The sequence below is a fragment of the Pristiophorus japonicus genome, chromosome 2, assembly GCF_044704955.1.
Source record: "Pristiophorus japonicus isolate sPriJap1 chromosome 2, sPriJap1.hap1, whole genome shotgun sequence".
NCBI classification, from domain to species: Eukaryota; Metazoa; Chordata; class Chondrichthyes; family Pristiophoridae; genus Pristiophorus; species Pristiophorus japonicus.
The window spans coordinates 36478549-36500109 of NC_091978.1; the positions used below are offsets into that span (position 1 = coordinate 36478549).

Sequence of the window (21561 nt, forward strand, 5' to 3'; positions counted from 1 at the left end):
TATCATAGGCAGTCGCTCGAAATCGAGAAAGACTTGCTTCCACTCTAAAAATGAGTCCTTAGGTGACTGAACAGTCCAATATGGGAATTACAGTCTCTGTCACAGGTGGGCCAGATAGTCATTGAAGGAAAGGGACTGGTTTGCCACATGCTCTTTCTGCTGCCTGCGCTTGGCGATGAGACTCGAGGTGCTCAGCGCCCTCCCGGATGCACTTAGGGCGATCTTTGGCCAGGGACGCCCAGGTGTCGGTGGGGATGTTGCATTTTATCAAGGAGGCTTTGAGGGTATCCTTGAAACGTTTCCTCACATACATTGGACTTTAGCAGACTGATATTCCTAAAAAGAGGCTTCTATCCCAACAACCTAGATCAGGTTTGAACTGAAATTCCAGAGATAAATGAAGCATGTACACGCTCATTGGACAAGCCACTCTATAGCCAACAATAAATTTTATTTATGTACAAGACGACACCAGCAGGTTTAGTCAAAAATGCACCTGTATTGTTGTGTTGTGTACCCTTAGTAATATTAAATTTACAGATGATCAGTTACTGATAAAATGTGTGATCTAAATCAGAAATGCTATTTGCTCATCTCAGATATTTGGGGGTTTACTCTGTAATGACAATGTACAAAACACACAACTAATGTAAATTTTTTTAAATTTGTAACACGAGGAAGCTAGAGTTGGAGAAAATTAATTCAATTTCACATTGTTCACAAATGTCAACATGATGCCAGTGAAGTATTTCAGAACTCCTTTCCAAAGTGCAGATTTTAACATTAAATTCATACAATAAAGCAGAGAGAATGTAATTAACAATAACAGTTAATTTCACCGTCGATATGCCGGAAGACAACATGAATTGGCCTGCCCTACAATGGAATGTGTTAGTGCACACTTCAAACAGCGACAAAATACACACACATTTGGTATACAACTTATGTTTAATAAGATTTTTCAGTTTTATATTTCAGGGTTGTAGTTATGTATTGGACATGGTACCATACACTTAACTAAATTATCTACATGAAGCAAAATCATACACGTCTATCCTTCATGCATCGTTTCCTTCCCCATGCCAATACTTTGCTAGTCCACTTTCTATGCAAATGCTGTTTAAATTTACAGTAAATTTAAATAATCAGCCCCTGGGGGCTTAATATATGCACACTCAATGTTGAGCTTTGTGCAAAATTGTGTCAGGAAAGAAATTACGTGAAAATATATCAAAGCTACCTCAGTCAAACCAACATAGAAAGGTATGCAAACATTACCAGTAGTTATTGTCTACTCATACATTCAATTTTTCTATTTTTTTTAAAGAATGAAGATCACACTGATAAATTTAAAAAAAAATCAAATTCAACCCATGTAATGACATAATGATACTATGAGGAATCATATGAAATGCACTGCTCATGGGTGATTACATATTCTTTTAAGTTAAAAAAATGCACTGCTAGTATTGTCTCAATATAAAATAACTGCATGAAATGGTGAGTGCTGGTGTATTCACTTGATCAAATACCAAGCGGAGTTCAAAAGCCCTATTGCAACTAATTTATATCCAGTAGTTTTCCTCTTTCGTCCATCCCAAATACACATCGGCATGTACACACCATTCTACAACTTAGTAAGCATTAGTCCAACAGAACAATGAATTGCTGCAGCACTGCTCGAAATTCCCAAACCACTCCCCAAATCACAACTATCTTCAAAAGAAGATCTGTTTTGCATCTGCTGGTGCCTGCTCCATCGGACAATACGGGCATTTTAACCTAGGAAGTAAATAAAAATTTGTATTTTCATTAGAAAATCGCAGCAAAAAGAATCACAGCAAGATCAATAATCTATCATGATTACCCTACCGAATATATTTTGACAAAAAGCACAAATCTGGTTACCTCACAAGAGCATCCTGAATGCAACAGACAGTTTTGTGTTTTCATTTTCTGAGCAAGATTGTCAATTTTGTGCTAATTACCAACAAATTAGGGGAATTGTGCGTCATTGCATACCAACTATACTGCCCAAACTCAGGCATCCATCCAACTCTTGCGTTCAAATCCAGTCTGGATAGAGAGGTAGCAGTAGAGGTGCTCACCTCTAGCGATCCAGTCAGCAATCCCCACAATGCTGATCTCACTGCCAGTTTTGAAATCAATACAGAGTCAGATTGGAAATGTGTTTGAATGTTATTTTTGTCTCTGGAAATAGTGTAGAAAATTGATATATAATTTTAGCTATTCATTTCCTATTTGACTTTATACCTACCCTATTATTGCATGCTAAACGAAATACAATGGACTGGATTTTGGACTTTTTGGATTTTGCACCGTTAATCGCGGCGGGGTGTTGAAGTGAAAATAGTTTGCGCCTTCGACTGCAAGTTTCGGCGGAAATGCAAGTTGGAGGAGCGTTGAAGTTAAGTTAGGCATTACACAACGGACTTTGTGCACTCGAGCCGAAACTTGCGGCAGTAAAGAAGTTTCATTGTTGTTTATGTTGCAGGGCACTAATGTATATTGTATGGTTTTATTTTTGTGGGGGGGGTTTGTGACTTTGTTGTAGTAAAATTTATGATGCACAAGATACCAATGGCAAATGGTGAATCATTCTAACATTCACCGGAGATGTGCCTTTATGGGGGCTCATAGCCTGTCTAGTATTAGCTCCATCCCTCAGTTTCCTCCATTTAGAAGCCGGTCCATTATGAGCTGGCGACGTGCGAGTGTTGGTTCGGCAACATCTCCACGCTGTCTCCCCTGTGGATGGGGTGGCTATCCAATGGGGGCCTCGCCAGGCTCCTCTTCATCGCCCTCCTCCTCCTCCTCCTCCTGAGGTGGGCCTGCAATCCTCACTGGCAATGCCTGGCCTCTCATGATGGCCAAGCTATGCAACATGCAGCACACCACAATGAATTTGGTTACCTGTTGAGGGAAGTATTGAAGGCTGCCTTAGCAGTGTAGGCATCGGTCTGCCTGTTGGAGATGGCATACCTTCTCACATTCTGCTCCTCAGAGAGCTGGAGGTCTGAGCAATGGTGCCTGTAAACCCGTGGGGGGTAACCCCTCTCCACGGACATCTTTGGCCTCTCATCATCCGTGGGCCGACATGGCCAAGAGTCCTTCCTCTAGCTTGACACCTGCCTGGCAATAGCATGGAGCATGGTACGCTGGCGAACTAGTAACCCCCATTAAATTTTCTCACTGACATTGGAAGAGCACTGTAATGGCAGATAAAAGTGAAGTTTGCAAGTTGGAGCTTCACACAGCATTGTGTGTGCAACCGTTGTAGTCAATATGACCTGGGATGTAGGATCTTCATCTCTCCATTTAAAAACGGGGTTAAAAATACCTCCTGCTGTACCCTGGGACCGCCTGTTTTTTTTTCCTGGGGCGGGTATTAAATGAGGCGTTAGAGCCGAATGTTCCATCCGGGGCGCTAGCGCAGTGTTGCACGATGATTGACATCATCATCACACTAAAAACGGAGGGCAGAGTGGTAAGTTTTTGCGCTGGCGCAAACCAATAGCCGAATTTCCGGCCGGGCAGTAAATCCTGGATGCCTGGCATAACGCCCCAAAACAGTATTTAACGCCCCACCGGGGCACTAACCGAGGCACAAATGAGCCGAAAATCCAGCCCAATGATTCTACCACCATAGCACGAAGCTGTCTAACCCTGCGAGTTGAAATATATATAATAGACCGAGGTTAAAGGAAATTTAAGGTCATGAGTTCACTGGTTCAAACAGGTTTAATGTAAGCTTGTACGAAACAAAATCAATTAGTGTGATCTACAGTTCACTTTCATTTTGTAAGGTTTCCCTCATGTCCTTATTTTGTTTCATAAACTTGGAGAATACTGGCTATTTACCAATTTAATTTTTCGCCAATGCCAGATGATGATTGAAAGCACGATCACATGAACACCAACCAACTAAGCAATATACCTCAAATAAATGAGGAAAATTAGACCACCACACACCCAAGAGGTTGAGCTGTTAGTTTGGCACCAAATGACATATTTCCCACACAGCGTTATAACCTTTTAGAGTGGAGGCTTTTTTGGATTCTAAAAAAGCAGTTAAGACTGAAGCGAGAAATCCCTAAAGTACTACACTATTAAATACAGATGCGAGAAGCCATTTGGCCTATTTAGTTGATCCTTCAATAGAAAGTTAGAAACTCTCCAGCCCCCGTCCGCTGAAAATACAACTAATTAGCTTTTGGATGACTGCCAGCACTTTCAGGTACATGGCATCTGTCCCGGAGCATTTTTTGATTTTGAACCAATGAAGCCATCCACGATGTCCATGTAAGTGATATTAAAGTCATGGGTCTAGAGATTCAGGGAGTGCAGGAAGCCATCCCTGTGCTTGAATGGTGAGGTGTGAGGCTCACCTGATAATGGGTCTCGGGCCTCATTACCATCGAGCCGGCCAGCTCTGTACACCAACAGGCAGCATGTTGACTAAACGTTGAAGATCGAGCCGTTGCAGGGCAGGGGAGGTGGGAAGAACAATGACCCGCTTTCTTTAAATGTAGCAAGAACGCTCCTCCCCACTCTGGTAAGTACATTTTAAAATCTTACCTTATTGGTTGCAGCCTAACAGGTGTTCCCTTTCAGACCGCCTGTTAAGCAGCATGTAGACCTGGCTTCCCCGAGTGCAGCCAGCACCGGTTGCCCCAGAGAAGATGCAAAGGACCCAACGCTGTTTCAGGCATGGGCACTGCACAACAATTTCTTGGCCTTTACCAATATGGAAAATAATGCACTTCCAGCTCAATGACCATCTGCTGCCTGTCCGCCATATTGGAAGCGTTTGAGGCTGCTAATCAGCCAAAAATGGGGATTGCGCGGCAGAATTTCTAGGCCATTAAGTTTAGTTGTAGAAAAGCAGAGAATACGGGAAATCTCAGCGGGTCAGGCAGCATCTGTGGAGGGAAATAGATTTAACGTTTTCAGGTCAATGACCCTTCGTCAGAAATGGAAAAAAGTTTGAAATTAACAGAATCTTAAGGAAGTGCAAGGGGGAGGGGAGGAAAGAACAAAGGGAAGGTCTGTGATAGGGTGGAAGGCAGGAGAGATTAGAGAGACAAAAGGGCTGATGGGTGGGCCAAATTGAGATGGTAATGGCATAAGTTAGGAAACAAAAGATGAGTCTAGATAGGGTGTGAATGGCCAAATAATTACCAGCTGCCATGGGAAAGAGAGAAAAAAAAGGCAGGGTGGGGGGGATTGTTTTAAAAAAAAGAGGAAAAGGAACAAAATATGGGCATAGGTTATGGTCTGAAATTGTTGAACTCGATGTTGAGTCTTGAAGACTGTAAAATGCGTAAACGAAAGACGAGATACTGTTCCTCAACCTTGCGTTGAACTTCATTGGAACAGTTTAGGAGGAAGAGGGGGGAGAGGTCAGAGTGGGAGTGGAGCGAAGAATGAAAGTGAAAGGCGATCAAGGAAGCTTGGGGTCACGCTTACGAACTGAATGGAGGTGTTCCGCAAAGCGGTCACCTAATCTGCGTTTGGTTTCCCCAATGTCGGAGACCACAGTGAGCAGTGAATACAATATGCTGAATTGAATGTGAGACTCTACGAGAAACTACTCAAACGGTCACAATAATGAGTTGAGACTTAAGTTAGTTAGAATGAACAAGTTCCATAAGATAAGATACATAAAATGATGAAGTTTTGACCATTAAAATCTACTGCAGATGCATGATTTGTATCTAGCTAAGCATTAAAATGAACTATTTGCAAATACATGTTTCAGAATAAAAAATCAAATACTCCTAAAGTAATTTCATTGTAATTTTAATTTAGTTTAAATGAATACTATTTAATTAAAGATTTTGATTGGCCAGATTGTTAGAAATGCTCATTCAAATTTTAGTAACATTGCCTATATAATTGCAGCAATATATTCCAAAACAAAGTTCAGAGCTTTCAAACATTTCAGTGAAATTAGTTTTTCTTTTTTTGGGTGCTTAAGTTCTGAGTATTTAAATGAAGAATGTGCTACGAGAGATTGCAACTAGAGTAAGCAGAATTGCTTCACAAGCCAATCTGCATCAAACTGTCTTAGGCTGCAGTTATACTGTGTGACTGGGCTGGGAGCAGTAGTATGAGCTTACACACCAAATTTGCTATTTTTAAAAACCATAATGTATTACTTCACACTTACTTATATTGAATTCCATCTGCCAATAAATCAAGATTGAACAAGTTAAACATAACATTTTACATTGGTCCAGCACAGCCACTAAATAGCCCAATCCGAAGTTTCATCCTTATACAGTATTAAGATGTGTCACAGTCCATTTATCGAGTTTTTTAAATTTGTGTAGTAGACACCGCTTGGACATTGTTGTACACATGGATCATGGAACAGTCAGTTGTGTCTTGGTGGGCAGCACTCTTGCCGCTGAGTCAGAAGGTTGTGGGTTCAAGTCCCACTCCAGAGACTTGGAGCACAAAAATCTAGGCTGACACTCCAGTGTAGTACTGAGGGAGTGCTGCACTGTTGGAGGTGCTGTCTTTCGGATGAGATAAGGCCCTGTCTGGCGCCTCAGGTGAATGTAAATGATCCTATGGCACTATTTCGAAGAAGAGCAGGGGAGTTATCCCCGGTGCCAATATTTATCCCTCAATCAACAGCACTAAAACAGATTATCTGGTCATTATCACACATAGAAACATACATAGAAAATAGGTACAGGAGTAGGCCATTTGGCCCTTCGAGCTTGCACCACCATTCAATATCATGGCTGATCATTCACCTCAGTACCCCTTTCCTGCTTTCTCTCCATATCCCTTGATCCCTTTAGCCGTAAGGGTCATATCTAACTCCCTGCTGGCTGTGCGCAAATTGGTTGCCTTATTTCCTACATTAAAACAGTGACTACACTTCAAAAAGTACTTCATTGGTGGTAAAGCGCTTTGGGATATCCGGTGGTTGTGAAAAGTGCTACATAAATTTCTTTCTTTCTTTCTTTTGGAACTACAGCATCTCCCATAATGTAAAGCACAAGAAAATTTGAAGTTTTCCAAGGAAAATTCCCTGAGAGGGTTACAATGCAACATAGTAACACTTCATTTCAAGCAGCAGAAATGTCCTCAGGCCACCTTCATGCCTATTCCATTTATTGTTCTTGATAGATGACTATGAACAAGCCATCCATCTACCATCACAACCAAGAAATTGTTAGTTGTGGCTGCAGGGGAGAAGGAGGAATAGGCAGCAATTAAAATAAAATTAAAAATGAATGGGGAAAATTAAGTGCTTACATTCTAAAGTAAGGAGATAAACATAAATCTAGAGTTATTTAATATTGCCTAAAAAAAAAAAATTCCTATCCAATTAATGCACATTTAAAATGTATAACGTAATTACACGAAAAATATTTCCTCTGGTGGGGGAATCCAAAATAAGTCGACATGATATTATAGCTAGGACATTTCGGAGTGAAATCAGGAAGTACTTTTTCTGTACAAAGGGTAGCGAAATCTCAGTCTTAAACGGACGGCCCCTTATTCTAAGATTATGCCCTCTAAGTTCTAGTCTCCTCTATCAGTGGAAACATCCTCTCTGCATCCATCTCGTCAAGCCCCCTCATAATCTTATACGTTTCTATAAGATCACCTCTCATTCTTCTGAACTCCAATGAGTAGAGGCCCAACCTACTCAACCTTTCATCCTAAGTCAACTCCCTCATCTCCGGAATCAACCTTGTGAACCTTCTCTGAACTGTCTCCAAAGCAAGTATATTCTTTCGTAAATAGGGAAAGCAAAACTGTACGCAGTATTCTAGGTGTGGCCTCACCAATACCCCTGTACAACTGTAGCAAGACTTCGCTGCTTTTATACTATATCCCCTTTGCAATAAAGGCCAAGATTCCATTGGCCTTGCTGATCACTTGCTGTACCTGCATACTAACCTTTTGTGTTGCATGCACAAATACCCCCAGGTCCCGCTGTATCGCAGCACTTAGCAATCTTTCTCCATTTAAATAATAACTTGCTCTTTGATTTTTTTCTGCCAAAGTGCATCACCTCACACTTTCCAACATTATACTCTATGTGCCAAATTTTTGCCCAGTCACTTAATATACCTATGTCCTTTTGCAGATTTTGTGCGTCTTCCTCACACATTGCTTTTCCTCCCATCTTTGTATCGTCAGCAAACTTGGCTACATTACACTCAGTTCCTTCTTCCAAGTCGTTAATATAGATTGTAAACAGTTGGGGTCCCAACACTGATCCCTGCGGCACACCACTGGTTACTGATTCTCGGGTTAGCAATGAACCATTTATCCCAACCCCGTTTTCTTTTCGTTAGCCAATTCTCTATCCATGCTAATATATTACCCCCAACCCAGTGAACTTTTATCTTGTACAGTAACCTTGTCAAATGCCTTCTGAAAGTCCAAATACACCACATCCACTGGTTCCCCTTTATCCATCCTGTTCGTTACTTCTTCAAAGAATTCCAGCAAATTTGTCAAACATGACTTCCCCTTCATAAATCCATGCTGACTTTGCCTGACCGAATTTTACTTTTCCAAATGTCGTGCTACTGCTTCTTTAATAATGAACCCCAACATTTTCCCAACCACAGATGTTAGGCTAACTGGTCTATAGTTTCCTGCTTTTTGTCTGCCTTCTTTTTTTTTTTTTAAATAGGCACGCTACATTTGCAGTTTTCCAAACTGCTGGGATCTCCCCAGAATCCAGGGAATTTTGGTAAATTACAACGAATGCATCCACAATCCTTGCTGCTACTTCTCTTAAGAGCCTAGGATGCAAACCATCAGGTCCAGGGGATCTATCTGCCTTTAGTCCCATTATCTTACTGAGCACCACCTCCTTAGTGATTGTGATTGTGTTAAGTTCATCCCCCCACTGTAGTCCATTGACTCTCCACTGTTGGGATATTGTTACTAACTATTTGTTCTGGGTGTTCAATAGTGTAAACATTAAACAGAAACATCCAAGCAGATTTGGGATTTCTGACAGAACTTACTTGCTTCCATTAATCATTTTGTTCAGAGCATCTCGTGAGATTATGTGGCCACAGACAAGCTTCATAGGTGGATTGGATTCCGTAGTCTGTTGTCGAAGAATTGGACAGGCAAATATTGAGTGGTACCAACATTTTTTACCAAGGTCTACTTCAATCTAGAGAGCAATCAGGAGAAAAATAAAATTCACTAATATGACACTCTTCACAAGAGAACAATGTCTGAGTACTTTACAGAAAAGGTAAGAACCAAACAGGAGGTAAAAAAGGGAGAGTGGAAATTTTTTTTAATAAGGCTTTTGAAAGGTGGCGAGGCAGAGGAATTTTGGGAAGTGGATCAGCGTCGGAGGAGAGGGTGTGTGCAGTGATGTACAACCAATAGCGATCAGAAAAGTAGGGAGGGGCGAGACCATGGAGTGATGTGGCACAAGGATGAGGTTCTTGCAATCAATCTGTTGCAGACAGGAAGCCAATGGCATCAGATAAAGAACCAGTAGTCTGAAGATATAACGGAAGAACAAAATGGTACCAAACTGTAAATATAATTTGATGTTAATACTAGACAGGCATTTTGAAGAGATGTTTGTGAATCTCACCAGGCCACATGTTATTAACGAGAGACAGGAGGATTTCTTTTCCCTCCGTTTGCAAGTTATGGCGTATCAGCGCTAAGGAACTATCTCTACTTTAGGCACAAGCATTTTCAGTTTAAGTACAGTACAGGCAGTTGCAGAGCTCCTTCTGCTCTATGGCCAATAATACTGTCTAACCACAATTTCAGAGTACCCCACATTCAATACCCCTGATTGCAGTTGTGCAAGGATGCAATTATGCTGCACAGAGAGCAGGAACCAGTCATTTATATCAGTTAGAAAAATATACGAACAGTTTCAGGTTTTTTTTTTGAGATTCTGAAGCCAGCTCCATGTGCACAGCGTTAACGTGCCAAGGAACACACCCATTTGTATCTTGCTAGGCTTGGCATCATGGCAGGGATGCTCAACAAGTATTTCTACGAAATCAAGCTCCAAGGCACCAGTATTATACTACAGTCTGGACATCAGGTTTGAAACCACCATCTGCGTTAGTGGGGGTTTTTCTTTCGACTCAGATATGCCAATTTAAGTTAAGTTACAGCACTTTTGCATCGCTGTGATATGAAAACACAACACAACACAAAAGCAGTAGGAAAATTGAAATTATCCTTTTCCGGTTCCCACAGCAGCAATCCTCATAACCCCCGAGTAAGACCGACAACTTGTCAATTAGAGGTTCTATTTTTTTTCCACGAGGATCTGTGCTCGTGCCCAAACCTATTTCCTGGAAGAACTTAATTGTGCAACCAATAAAAAGTGGAGCCACATTCATCAAGGTCCTTGGTAAGAAACGAATGAATCAAAGCTGCTCCTTTTCCATTGCTTTTATATCCTTCCTATAATGGGGTGCCCAAAATTGCTCAGCACTCCATGGTCGTGCACAAGTTAAATGTTACCTCCTTGCTTTTTAAAAAATTTGTATTCTTTTCTGGTTCAAAAGTTTCTCTCCATAGTTCTTTGTGCAACCGTTAATGCAAAATCAATATTGGTGCACTGTATGGGTGGGTCAGTGCTGAGCTAAAATAAAATGGCAGCTTGCAGCAGGCAGAACCCTTGATCATCATTTTAGTTTGTCACCAGCAGCAGTGTGTCTGATAGTGTAGGACACAACCACCTCTTGAGGCAGTGCCATCCGGTTTAGATTAGTCAGCTGTTGGAGTTAATGCTATGTCCAATGACAGTAGTGTAATTCATGAGTAATGAGCCTTCAATTTGGGGTCCAATGCCAGAATTGGCAGCCAAGTACAGGAAATTTGCTGATACCTGCTCACCACAATGGCAGCTAGCCAAGGAAGGACCCATTGAATATGCCATTTAAACAGGGCTTTTCCAATTGAGAGATGAAATCTGATGCTGCTTAAAAGTACTTCATTATGTTTGACTCCAGGGGATTAAATCTCAAAAAATGGTTTAGTGTTGAGGTTAGTAGCCTTCGAAATCCAGTCTGCGAGACATCCTATAACTCTGACACAAGATTGCTACAACACTGGGGCCCCTAGGCTTTAAAACAAGAACACAATGCAATGTGCAAAACTGCAGGACTAGGATTGAAGGACCTTCCTTGGATACTTCTATACCGAGTGCTACTATATACTAACGCTTTCTTTAAATGTGCTTAACATTGAACAGGGATTAAAGTTGGCATGGCAAAGAAGTATTTTGAATGTAAACAATTTCCTTCCCACTTTTCCATACAACTCACCTTAAATGTATCGCCATCATATTTTTAAGCAGTTTCAATAGTCATCAAGCAGTCTTAAGCAGCATCAGGTTTCATCTCCCAATTGGAAAAGACCTGTTTGAATGACATATACAATGGATCCTTCCTTGGCTAGCTGCCATTGTGGTGAGCAGGTATCAGCAACCTTCCTGTTCTTGGCTGCCAATTCTGGCATTTAACTCCAAGTCGAAGGCTCATTACTAATCCAAGCTCGATCGAGAGTCTGAGTTTATCATGCGTTTATGTATAATCTGAATTCAAACATTAACATGTACTTACTGGCAACTCATCCTTCTGATTCCATACTCCAGTGCACTGTCTCTGCTCAATGACTGCCTTAATATTAATGAGAGCTGGTAATGCAATACACCCTGCTGAAAAACTAAACAAATAATTCTTAATAGACAGAGGGTACATATGTCAATTTAATACAAAAACATTTTAAGCATTATGTTTAACTTACTGTGAATTAGCTCTTAAATAGTTCTTGTGAATAAAAGATGTGGTATTAGAAGATATGGTGTGACAAATTTTCAATCCAATCTGAAAAGGTTTGAGAGCCAAGGTCCAGACTGGACTCAAGAGTCTCTGGCTGCTGGGTGTAAAGGATGGAATAAATTTGTGCAATCACAATCCAGTTCCTAATGTGTATTGAATACAGTATGGGAGTGGTGAAAAGATATTGAAATATTACAAAACCCATGAGGACGTGAAATTGCTATGCAGCAGCTATTTAGAGAGAAACATAGAAATTTACAATGCAGCAGAAGGCCATTTCGGCCCATCGTGTCCACGCCGGCCGACAAAAAGCCACACGGTCCTCGATCAGCAGCCCTGAAGGTTATATATAAACATAGAAAATAGGTGCAGGAGTAGGCCATTCAGCCCTTCTAGCCTGCACTGCCATTCAATGAGTTCATGGCTGAACATGCAACTTCAGTACCCCTTCCTGCTTTCTCGCCATACCCCTTGATCCCCCGAGTAGTAAGGACTTCATCCAACTCCCTTTTGAATATATTTAGTGAATTGGCCTCAACTACTTTCTGTGGTAGAGAATTCCACAAGTTCACCACTCTCTGGGTGAAGAAGTTTCTCCTCATCTCGGTACTAAATGGCTTACCCCTTATCCTTAGACTGTGACCCCTGGTTCTGGACTTCCCCAACATTGGGAACATTCTTCCTGCATCTAACCTGTCTAAACCCGTCAGAATTTTAAACATTTCTATGAGGTCCCCTCTCATTCTTCTGAACTCCAGTGATCCAGTCTTTCTTGATAGGTCAGTCCCACCATCCCGGGAATCTGTCTGGTGAATCTTCGCTGCACTCCCTCAATAGCAAGAATGTCCTTCCTCAAGTTAGGAGACCAAAACTGTACACAATACTCCAGGTGTGGCCTCATCAAGGCCCTGTACAACTGTAGCAACACCTCCCTGCCCCTGTACTCAAATCCCCTCGCTATGAAGGCCAACATGCCATTTGCTTTCTTAACCACCTGCTGTACCTGCATGCGAACCTTCAATGACTGATGTACCATGACACCCAGGTCTCGTTGCACCTCCCCTTTTCCTAATCTGTCACCATTCAGATAATAGTCTGTCTCTCTGTTTTTACCACCAAAGTGGATAACCTCACATTTATCCACATTATACTTCATCTGCCATGCATTTGCCCACTCACCTAACGTATCCAAGTCACTCTGCAGTCTCATAGCATCCTCCTTGCAGCTCACACTGCCACCCAACTTAGTGTCATCCGCAAATTTGGACATACTACATTTAATCCCCTCGTCTAAATCATTAATGTACAATGTAAACAGCTGGGGCCCCAGCACAGAACCTTGTGGTACCCCACTAGTCACTGCCTGCCATTCTGAAAAGTATCCATTTACTCCTACTCTTTGCTTCCTGTCTGACAACCAGTTCTCAATCCACGTCAGCACACTACCCCCAATCCCATGTACTTTAACTTTGCACATTAATCTCTTGTGTGGGACCTTGTCGAAAGCCTTCTGAAAGTCCAAATATACCACATCAACTGGTTCTCCTTTGTCCACTTTATTGGAAACATCCTCAAAAAATTCCAGAAGATTTGTCAAGCATGATTTCCCTTTCACAAATCCATGCTGACTTGGACCTATCATGTCACCATTTTCCAAATGCGCTGCTATGACATCCTTAATAATTGATTCCATCATTTTACCTACTACTGAGGTCAGGCTGACCGGTCTATAATTCCGTGTTTTCTTTCTCCCTCCTTTTTTAAAAAGTGGGGTTACATTGGCTACCCTCCACTCGATAGGAACTGATCCAGAGTCAATGGAATGTTGGAAAATGACTGTCAATGCATCCGCTATTTCCAAGGCCACCTCCTTAAGTACTCTGGGATGCAGTCCATCAGGCCCTGGGGATTTATTGGCCTTCAATCCCATCAATTTCCCCAACACAATTTCCCAACTAATAAAGATTTCCCTCAGTTCCTCCTCCTTACTAGACCCTCTGACCCCTTTTATATCCGGAAGGTTGTTTGTATCCTCCTTAGTGAATACCGAACCAAAGTACTTGTTCAATTGGTCTGCCATTTCTTTGTTCCCCGTTATGACTTCCTCTGATTCTGACTGCAGGGGACCTACGTTTGTCTTTACTAACCTTTTTCTCTTTACATACCTATAGAAACTTTTGCAATCTGCCTTAATGTTCCCTGCAAGCTTCTTCTCATACTCCATTTTCCCTGCCCTAATCAAACCCTTTGTCCTCCTCTGCTGAGTTCTAAATTTCTCCCAGTCCCCGGGTTCGCTGCTATTTCTGGCCAATTTGTATGCCACTTCCTTGGCTTTAATACTATCCCTGATTTCCCTTGATAGCCACGGTTGAGCCACCTTCCCTTTTATATTTTTACGCCAGACAGGAATGTACAATTCTTGTAGTTCATCCATGCGGTCTCTAAATGTCTGCCATTGCCCATCCACAGTCAACCCCTCAAGTATCATTCGCCAATCTATCCTAGCCAATTCACGCCTCATACCTTCAAAGTTACCCTTCTTTAAGTTCTGGACCATGGTCTCTGAATTAACTGTTTCATTCTCCATCCTAATGCAGAATTCCACCATATTATGGTCACTCTTCCCCAAGGGGCCTCACACAATAAGATTGCTAATTAATCCTCTCTCATTACACAACACCCAGTCTAAGATGGCCTCCCCCCTAGTTGGTTCCTCGACATATTGGTCTAGAAAACCATCCCTTATGCACTCCAGGAAATCCTCCTCAACCGTATTGCTTCCAGTTTGGCTAGCCCAATCTATGTGCATATTAAAGTCACCCATTATAACTGCTGCACCTTTATTGCATGCACCCCTAATTTCCTGTTTGATGCCCTCCCCAACATCACTACTACTGTTTGGAGGTCTGTACACAACTCCCACTAACGTTTTTTGCCCCTTGGTGTTCTGCAGCTCTACCCATATAGATTCCACATCATCCAAGCTAATGTCTTTCCTAACTATTGCATTAATCTCCTCTTTAACCAGCAATGCTACCCCACCTCCTTTTCCTTTTATTCTATCCTTCCTGAATGTTGAATACACCTGGATGTTGAGTTCCCAGCCCTGATCATCCTGGAGCCACGTCTCCGTAATCTCAATCACATCATATTTGTTAACATCTATTTGCAGTTAATTCATCCACCTTATTGCGGATACTCCTTGCATTAAGACACAAAGCCTTCAGGCTTGTTTTTTTAACACCCTTTGTCCTTTTAGAATTTTGCTGTACAGTGGCCCTTTTTGTTCTTTGCCTTGGTTTCTCTGCCCTCCACTTTTCCTCATCTCCTTTGTCTTTTGCTTTTGCCTCCTTTTTGTCTCCCTCTGTCTCCCTGCATTGGTTCCCATCCCCCTGCCATATTAGTTTAACTCCTCCCCAACAGCACGAGCAAACACTCCCCCTAGGACATTGGTTCCGGTCCTGCCCAGGTGCAGACCGTCCGGTTTGTACTGGTCCCTATGAACAATGTACAATAGAAGACAGGTAAAGAGCACTCGGCCCAACCAGTCTGGCCCACACATCTGCAATACCTCCTTGCAACATTTCACACTCCACCCCACCCGGAGCCCTGCAATCTCCTGGGAGAGGCAAAAAAGATAAAAACCCAGGCCAGTTGGGGAAAAAAATCTGGGAAAATTTCTCTCCGACCCATCCAGGCGATCAAAACTAGTCCAGGAGACCACTCTGGCCGTATTAGATTCCCTGAAGTACTTCCCATCGTATCTGCACCAGCCAACAAGAGGTTATCCAGTCTAATCCCACTTACAGCTCTAGGCCCATAACCCTGCAGGTTACTGGACCTCAAGTGCCCATCCAAGCACCTTTTAAATGTGGTGAGGGGTTCTGCCTGAACCACCTTTCCAGGCAGTGAGTTCCAGACCCCCACAACCCTCTGCTTGAAGAAGCTTCCCCTCAAATCCCCTCTAAACCTTCCACCAACCACCTTAAAACTATGCCCCCTCGTAATTGACCCCTCCACCAAGGGAAATAGGCCCTTCCTATCCACTATATCCAGACCCCTCAAAATGTTATACACCTCAACGAGCCTCCTCTGTTCCAAGGAGAACAAACCCAACCTGTCCAATCTGTCCTCATAGCTACGATTCTCCATTCCAGGCAGAATCCTTGTAAATCTCCTCTGCACCCTCTCCAGTGCAATCTCATCCTTCCTATTATAGTGAACAGAACTACACACAGTATTCCAGCTGTGACCTAACCAGTATATTATACAATTTAAGCATAACCTCTCGGCTCTTGTATTCTATGCCTCCGCCAATAAAGGCAAGCATTCCTTATGCCTTCTTAACCACCTTATCAACCTGGCCTGCTACTTTCAGGGATCTGCGGACTAGCACTTCAAGGTCCATTTGCTCATCTACACTTCGAAGTGGCCTACAATTTAATCTGTATACCCATTTCATATTAGCCCTCCCCAAGTGCATTACCTCACACTTCATCGAATTAAATTCTATTTGCCATCAATGATTTGGATGAAGGAATTGAGTGTAATATCTCCAAGTTTGCAGATGACACTAAACTGGGTGGCGGTGTGAGCTGTGAGGAGGATGTTAAGAGGCTGCAGGGTGACTTGGACAGATTAGGTGAGTGGGAAAATGCATGGCAGATGCAGTATAATGTGGATAAATGTGAGGTTATCTACTTTGGTGGCAAAAACACAAAGGCAGAATATTATATGAATCGCGGCAGATTAGGAAAAGGGGAGGTGCAACGAAACCTAGGTGTCATGGTTCATCAGTCATTGAAAGTTGGCATGCAGGTACAGCAGGCGGTGAAGGTGGCAAATGGCATGCTGGCTTTCATAGCTAGGGGATTTGAGTATAGGAGCAGGGAGGTCTTACTGCAATTGTACAGAGCCTTGGTGAGGCCTCACCTGGAATATTGTGTTCAGTTTTGGTCTCCTAATCTGAGGAAGTATGTTCTTGTTATTGAGGGAGTGCAGCGAAGGTTCACCAGACTGATTCTAGGGATGGCTGGACTGACATATGAGGAGTGACTGGATCAACTGGGCCTTTATACACTGGAGTTTAGAAGGATGAGAGGGGATCTCATAGAAACGTACAAGATTCTGACGGGACGGGACAGGTTAGATGCAGGAAGAATGTTCCCGATGTTGGGAAAGTCCAGAACCAGGGGACACAGTCTTAGGATAAGGGGTAGGCCATTTAGGACTGAGATGGAGAAGAAACCTCTTCACTCAGAGAGTTGTTAACCTGTGGAATTCCCTGCCGCAGAGAGTTGTTGATGACAGTTCATTGGATATATTCATGAGGGAGTTAGATATGGCCCTTACGGCTAAAAGGATCAAGGGGTATGGAGAGAAAGCGGGAAAGGGGTACTGAGGTGAATGATCAACCATGATCTTATTGAATGGTGGTGCAGGCTCGAAGGGCCGAATGTCCTGCTCCTGCACCTATTTTCTATGTTTCTATGTTCTGCCCACCTGACCAGTAGATTGATATCCTGCTGCAGTCCATGACTTTCCTCTTCATTATCAACCACACAGCCAATTTTAGTGTCATCTGCAAACTTCATAATCATACCCCCATATTCAAATCTAGATCATTGATGTATACCACAATCTTCCTTTAACAAATCCGTGCTGACTGTCCCCGATTAATCCTTGCCTTTCTAAATGTAAATTTATCCTGTCCTTCAAATTTGTTTCCAATAATTTTCCCACCACTGAGGTTAGGTTGTAATTACTCGGCCTATCCCTTTCTCCCTTCTTAAAAAGCAAGGGACCCAGTACTGAGCCCTGTGGAACCCAACTGGAAATGTCCTTCCAGTCACAAAAACATCCATCAACCATTACCCTTTGCTTCTTATCTCGAAGCCAATTTTGGATCCAACTTGCCACTTTGCCCTGGATCCCATGGGCTTTTACCTTCGTGACCAGTCTGGCATGTGGGACCTTATCAAAAGCATTGCTAAAGTCCACATACACTACATCGTACGCACTACTCTCATCGACCCTCCTGGTTACCTCCTCAAAAAATTCAACAGGTTAGTCAAACACAATCTTCCCTTAATAAATCCATGCTGACTGTCCCCGATTAATCCTTGCCTTTCTAAATGTAAATTTATCCTGTCCTTCAAATATTTTTCCAATAATTTTCCCATCACTGAGGTTAGGTTATAATTACTCAGCCTATCCCTTTCTCCCTTCTTAAACACAGATACCACAATAGCAGTCCTCCAGCACCATGCCTGAATCCAAAGAGGACTGGAAAATGATGGTCAAGGCCTCTGCCATGTCCTCTTTACTTCGTTCAACAGCCTGGGATGCATTTCATCCGGGCCTGGGGACTTATCCACTTTTAAAGCTGCTAAACCCCTTAATACCTCCTCTCTCACTATGTTTATTTTATCCAGAATGTTATATTCTTCCTCGATAGCAGTATCTACATTGCCCCTTTCCTTTGAGAAAACAGATGAAAAGTATTCATGAAGAACCATACCCACATCTTCTGCCTCCACACACAGATTACTCTCATGGTCTTTAATAGGCCCTACCCTTTCCTTAATTATCCTCTTGCTCTTAATATATTTACAGAACATCTTTGGGTTTTTCTTGATTTTACTTGCCATGAATTTTTTATGCTCTCTCTTAGCATTCCTAATATCATTTTTAATTTCACCTCTGAACTTTCTATATTCCTCCAGAGATTCTACAGTATTTAGCCGTCGGTATATGTCATAAGCTTCCCTTTTTTTCTTTTTCCTCCCCTGTAAGTCCCTAGACATCCAGGGGGCTCTAGAATTGTTATTCCCACCCTTTTTCTTTAAGGGCACATGTTTGGACTGAGCCCTCCAGATCTCCTCCTTGAATGCCTCCCACTGTTCCGACACTGATTTACCCACAAGTAGCTGTTTCCAGTCCACTGTAGCCAAATCACTTCTCAACTTAGCAAAGTTAGCTTTTCACTAATTTGAGACTTTTATTCCTGGTCTATCCTTGTCCTTATCCTTAATGACCTTGAATCTGACTGAATTATGGTCACTGACACCCAAGTGCTCTCCCCTCCCACCTGCCCAGCTTCAGTCCCAATACTAAATCCAGAACCGCCCCCTCCAGTGTTGGGCTTGTTACATACGGACTAAAAAAGTTCTCTTGAATGTATTTTAAGAATTCCGCACCCTTTATACCCTTCACACTATATTTTTACCAATCAATATTAGGATAGTTGAAATCCCCTACTATTACTGTCCTATGGTTTTTGGACTTCACACATATTTGCTCTTCTATCTCCCTCCCACTGTTGGGGGGTCTATAATACACGCCCAGCAGTGTGAGCGCCCCTTTTTTATTTTTCAGTTCGACCCATATGGCCTCATTTGATGATCCCTCTAACATATTATCTCTCGTCACAGCTGTAATAGTTTCTTTAATCAATTCCTCGACTCCCCACCCCTTTACACCGCTGTCCTGTCTAAAAATCCTGTAACCAGGAATATTGAACTGCCAAAGCTGCCCCTCCTTCAGCCATGTCTCTGTAATGGCTATAATGTCATACTCCCAAGTGTCTACCTGTGCTCTCAAAGAACAATGATATGATAGATTAAGCCCTAATAATCTTATATGTCAGACATCGGACATGATTTTTCTATTTAAAAAAAAAAACAATAAATGTTCTCCACTGAAGTCTTTCCAAACAAAATAATCCCTGGCTGAGAGGACAGAAATCTCAATTCTTAAATCAGTTAGGAGAAGATGCATGAAAATAGTCAAGGTGAATCATTCTTAGTGGGGTGGGTCACCCAGCCTTTGTTTGTAGGCTCAATAAAATGAGGAACTCATCAAAAAGGGGAATAATTTACATATGTGAATCTGAAGTGGTACAACACTGCCCTCGAGTGTATAAAAGTAACTCACCAATATGCAACACCACAATCAGGATCAATTTCTGAAATTGTGGCATTGTAGATAAAGTATACTTTAACATTTCACATGCTTTACTAACCATAGGGCACTGTACAAAACATATTGAAAGCACAAAAGATGCAGTGTTAAATGGGCATCCACTAAGATTTACCATATACCGGCTGATTTACTCTTTGAGCATGAAAACCATCTGTATTAGAAGTGCATGATACAGGTGGACTCAGTGGTTTGGACACTGACCCTTTACCTTTGGGACCTGGGATCAAATGCGGTCCAGACTGGACTCAAACGTCTCTGTCTGCTGGGTGAAAAGGATGGAATGAATTTGGGTAATCACAATCCAGTTCCTAATGTGTATGAACCCACAGCACTGCTCCTATTGTAGTAATAGTTGATGAAGGAAAATGGCAAAATGTCTTGCTGGTGCAGTAATGGCTGCTATTGAAATGTTGAGGCAGAGGCACTTCACTCTCCATCCAACCGTGCTATACTTGACCTGGAACCACATGTTATACAGAGTGGATGCCTATAGAAATAGTTCTTCTTAGGCAGTCCCTCAGAGTAGAGGATGCCTTGCTTCCACACTAAAAATGAGTTCATAGGTGACTGATGAGTCCAATGCGGAAACTACAGTCTCTGTCACAGGTGGGGCAGACGGTGGATGAAGGAACAGGCAGGTGGAATGCTTGGGTTGCCGTGCGCTCCTTCCGCTGTTTACGCTTGGCTTCAGCTTGCTCCCAGTAAAGAGACTCGAGGTGTTCGGCACCTTCCCGGATGTTTTTCTTCCACTTTGAGTGGTCTTGGGCCAGGGAGTCCCAGGTGTCAGGGATGTTGCACTTTTTCAAGGTGGCTTTGAGGGTGTCCTTGAAGCATTTACTCTGTCTACCTGGGGCTCGCTTGCCGTGTCAAAGCTCTGAGTAGAGCACGTGTTTTGGGAGTCTCGTATCGGGCATGCGGAAGATGTGGCCTGTCCAACGGTGCTGACCGAGCATGGTCAATGCTTCGATGCTGGAGATGTTGGCCTGAGCGAGAACACTGATGTTGGTGTGCCTATTCTGCCAATGGATTTGCAGAATCTTGTGGAGGCAGTGTTGGTGGTTCTTCTCCAGTGCTTTACATAGTCCATGTCTCTAAAGCATATAGGAGGGCGGGCATCACTGTTGCTCTGTAGACCATGAGCTTGGTGCTGGGTTTGAGCTCCTAGTCTTCAAACACCCTCTTCCTCAGGTGACTGAAGGCTGCACGAGCACACTGAAGTCTGCCCTTGTTAGAAACATAGGCCCCAAGTTTCGTGCCGCGGCGAAAACGCCGCACCTCCGAGCTGGGCGCCTGTTTTTCGTGCCGAAAACTGCGCCTAAAAAAAAGTTCGATATTCTCGAGCTCCTTGGCGCGGCGCGCTCTTCGCAGCAGGGGGCGGAGCCTAACACTCGCGCCGACTTTCTAAGTAGCAGGGGGCGGGTACAATTTAAATTAGCCTTCGTGCTGCCTTCCAGGAAAGAGAAATTAGATCATGTATTCGCGCCAATAGAGTTTCTCCGCCATGTTTTAGTGCTTCGGTGGGGATTCCACCTGCTCCTGTTCCTCAGTTGTCGGATGGCCTTTTCTACCTCATGCCAGGCTGGGGTTGTGCTGAGATGGTAGCGGGTTGCGGGATGGAGTCAAGGATACTCACGTCGAAGACAGAGTCTCGGTTAAGGAGATCTTCGAAGTGCTCCTTCCAGCAGCACTGACTGCCTCTCTGTCCTTGATGAGTACCTCTCAGTTCTTGGCCAGC

General features: G+C 42.9%; 1 protein-coding gene across 1 annotated transcript in view; it reads right to left on the reverse strand.

The window, feature by feature from the left end:
- Positions 1 to 929: 929 nt before the first annotated feature.
- LOC139236716 (E3 ubiquitin-protein ligase RMND5A) overlaps positions 930 to 21561 on the reverse strand; it is an 80167-nt gene continuing 59535 nt past the window's right edge. The window contains exons 8-10 of the mRNA XM_070866849.1: positions 11625 to 11727; positions 9033 to 9187; positions 930 to 1782 (exon numbers count right to left, since the gene is read on the reverse strand). Of these exons, the coding sequence (XP_070722950.1) occupies positions 1719 to 1782; positions 9033 to 9187; positions 11625 to 11727 (322 nt within the window). The 3' untranslated portion in view covers positions 930 to 1718. The remainder of the gene's footprint in view (positions 1783 to 9032; positions 9188 to 11624; positions 11728 to 21561) is intronic.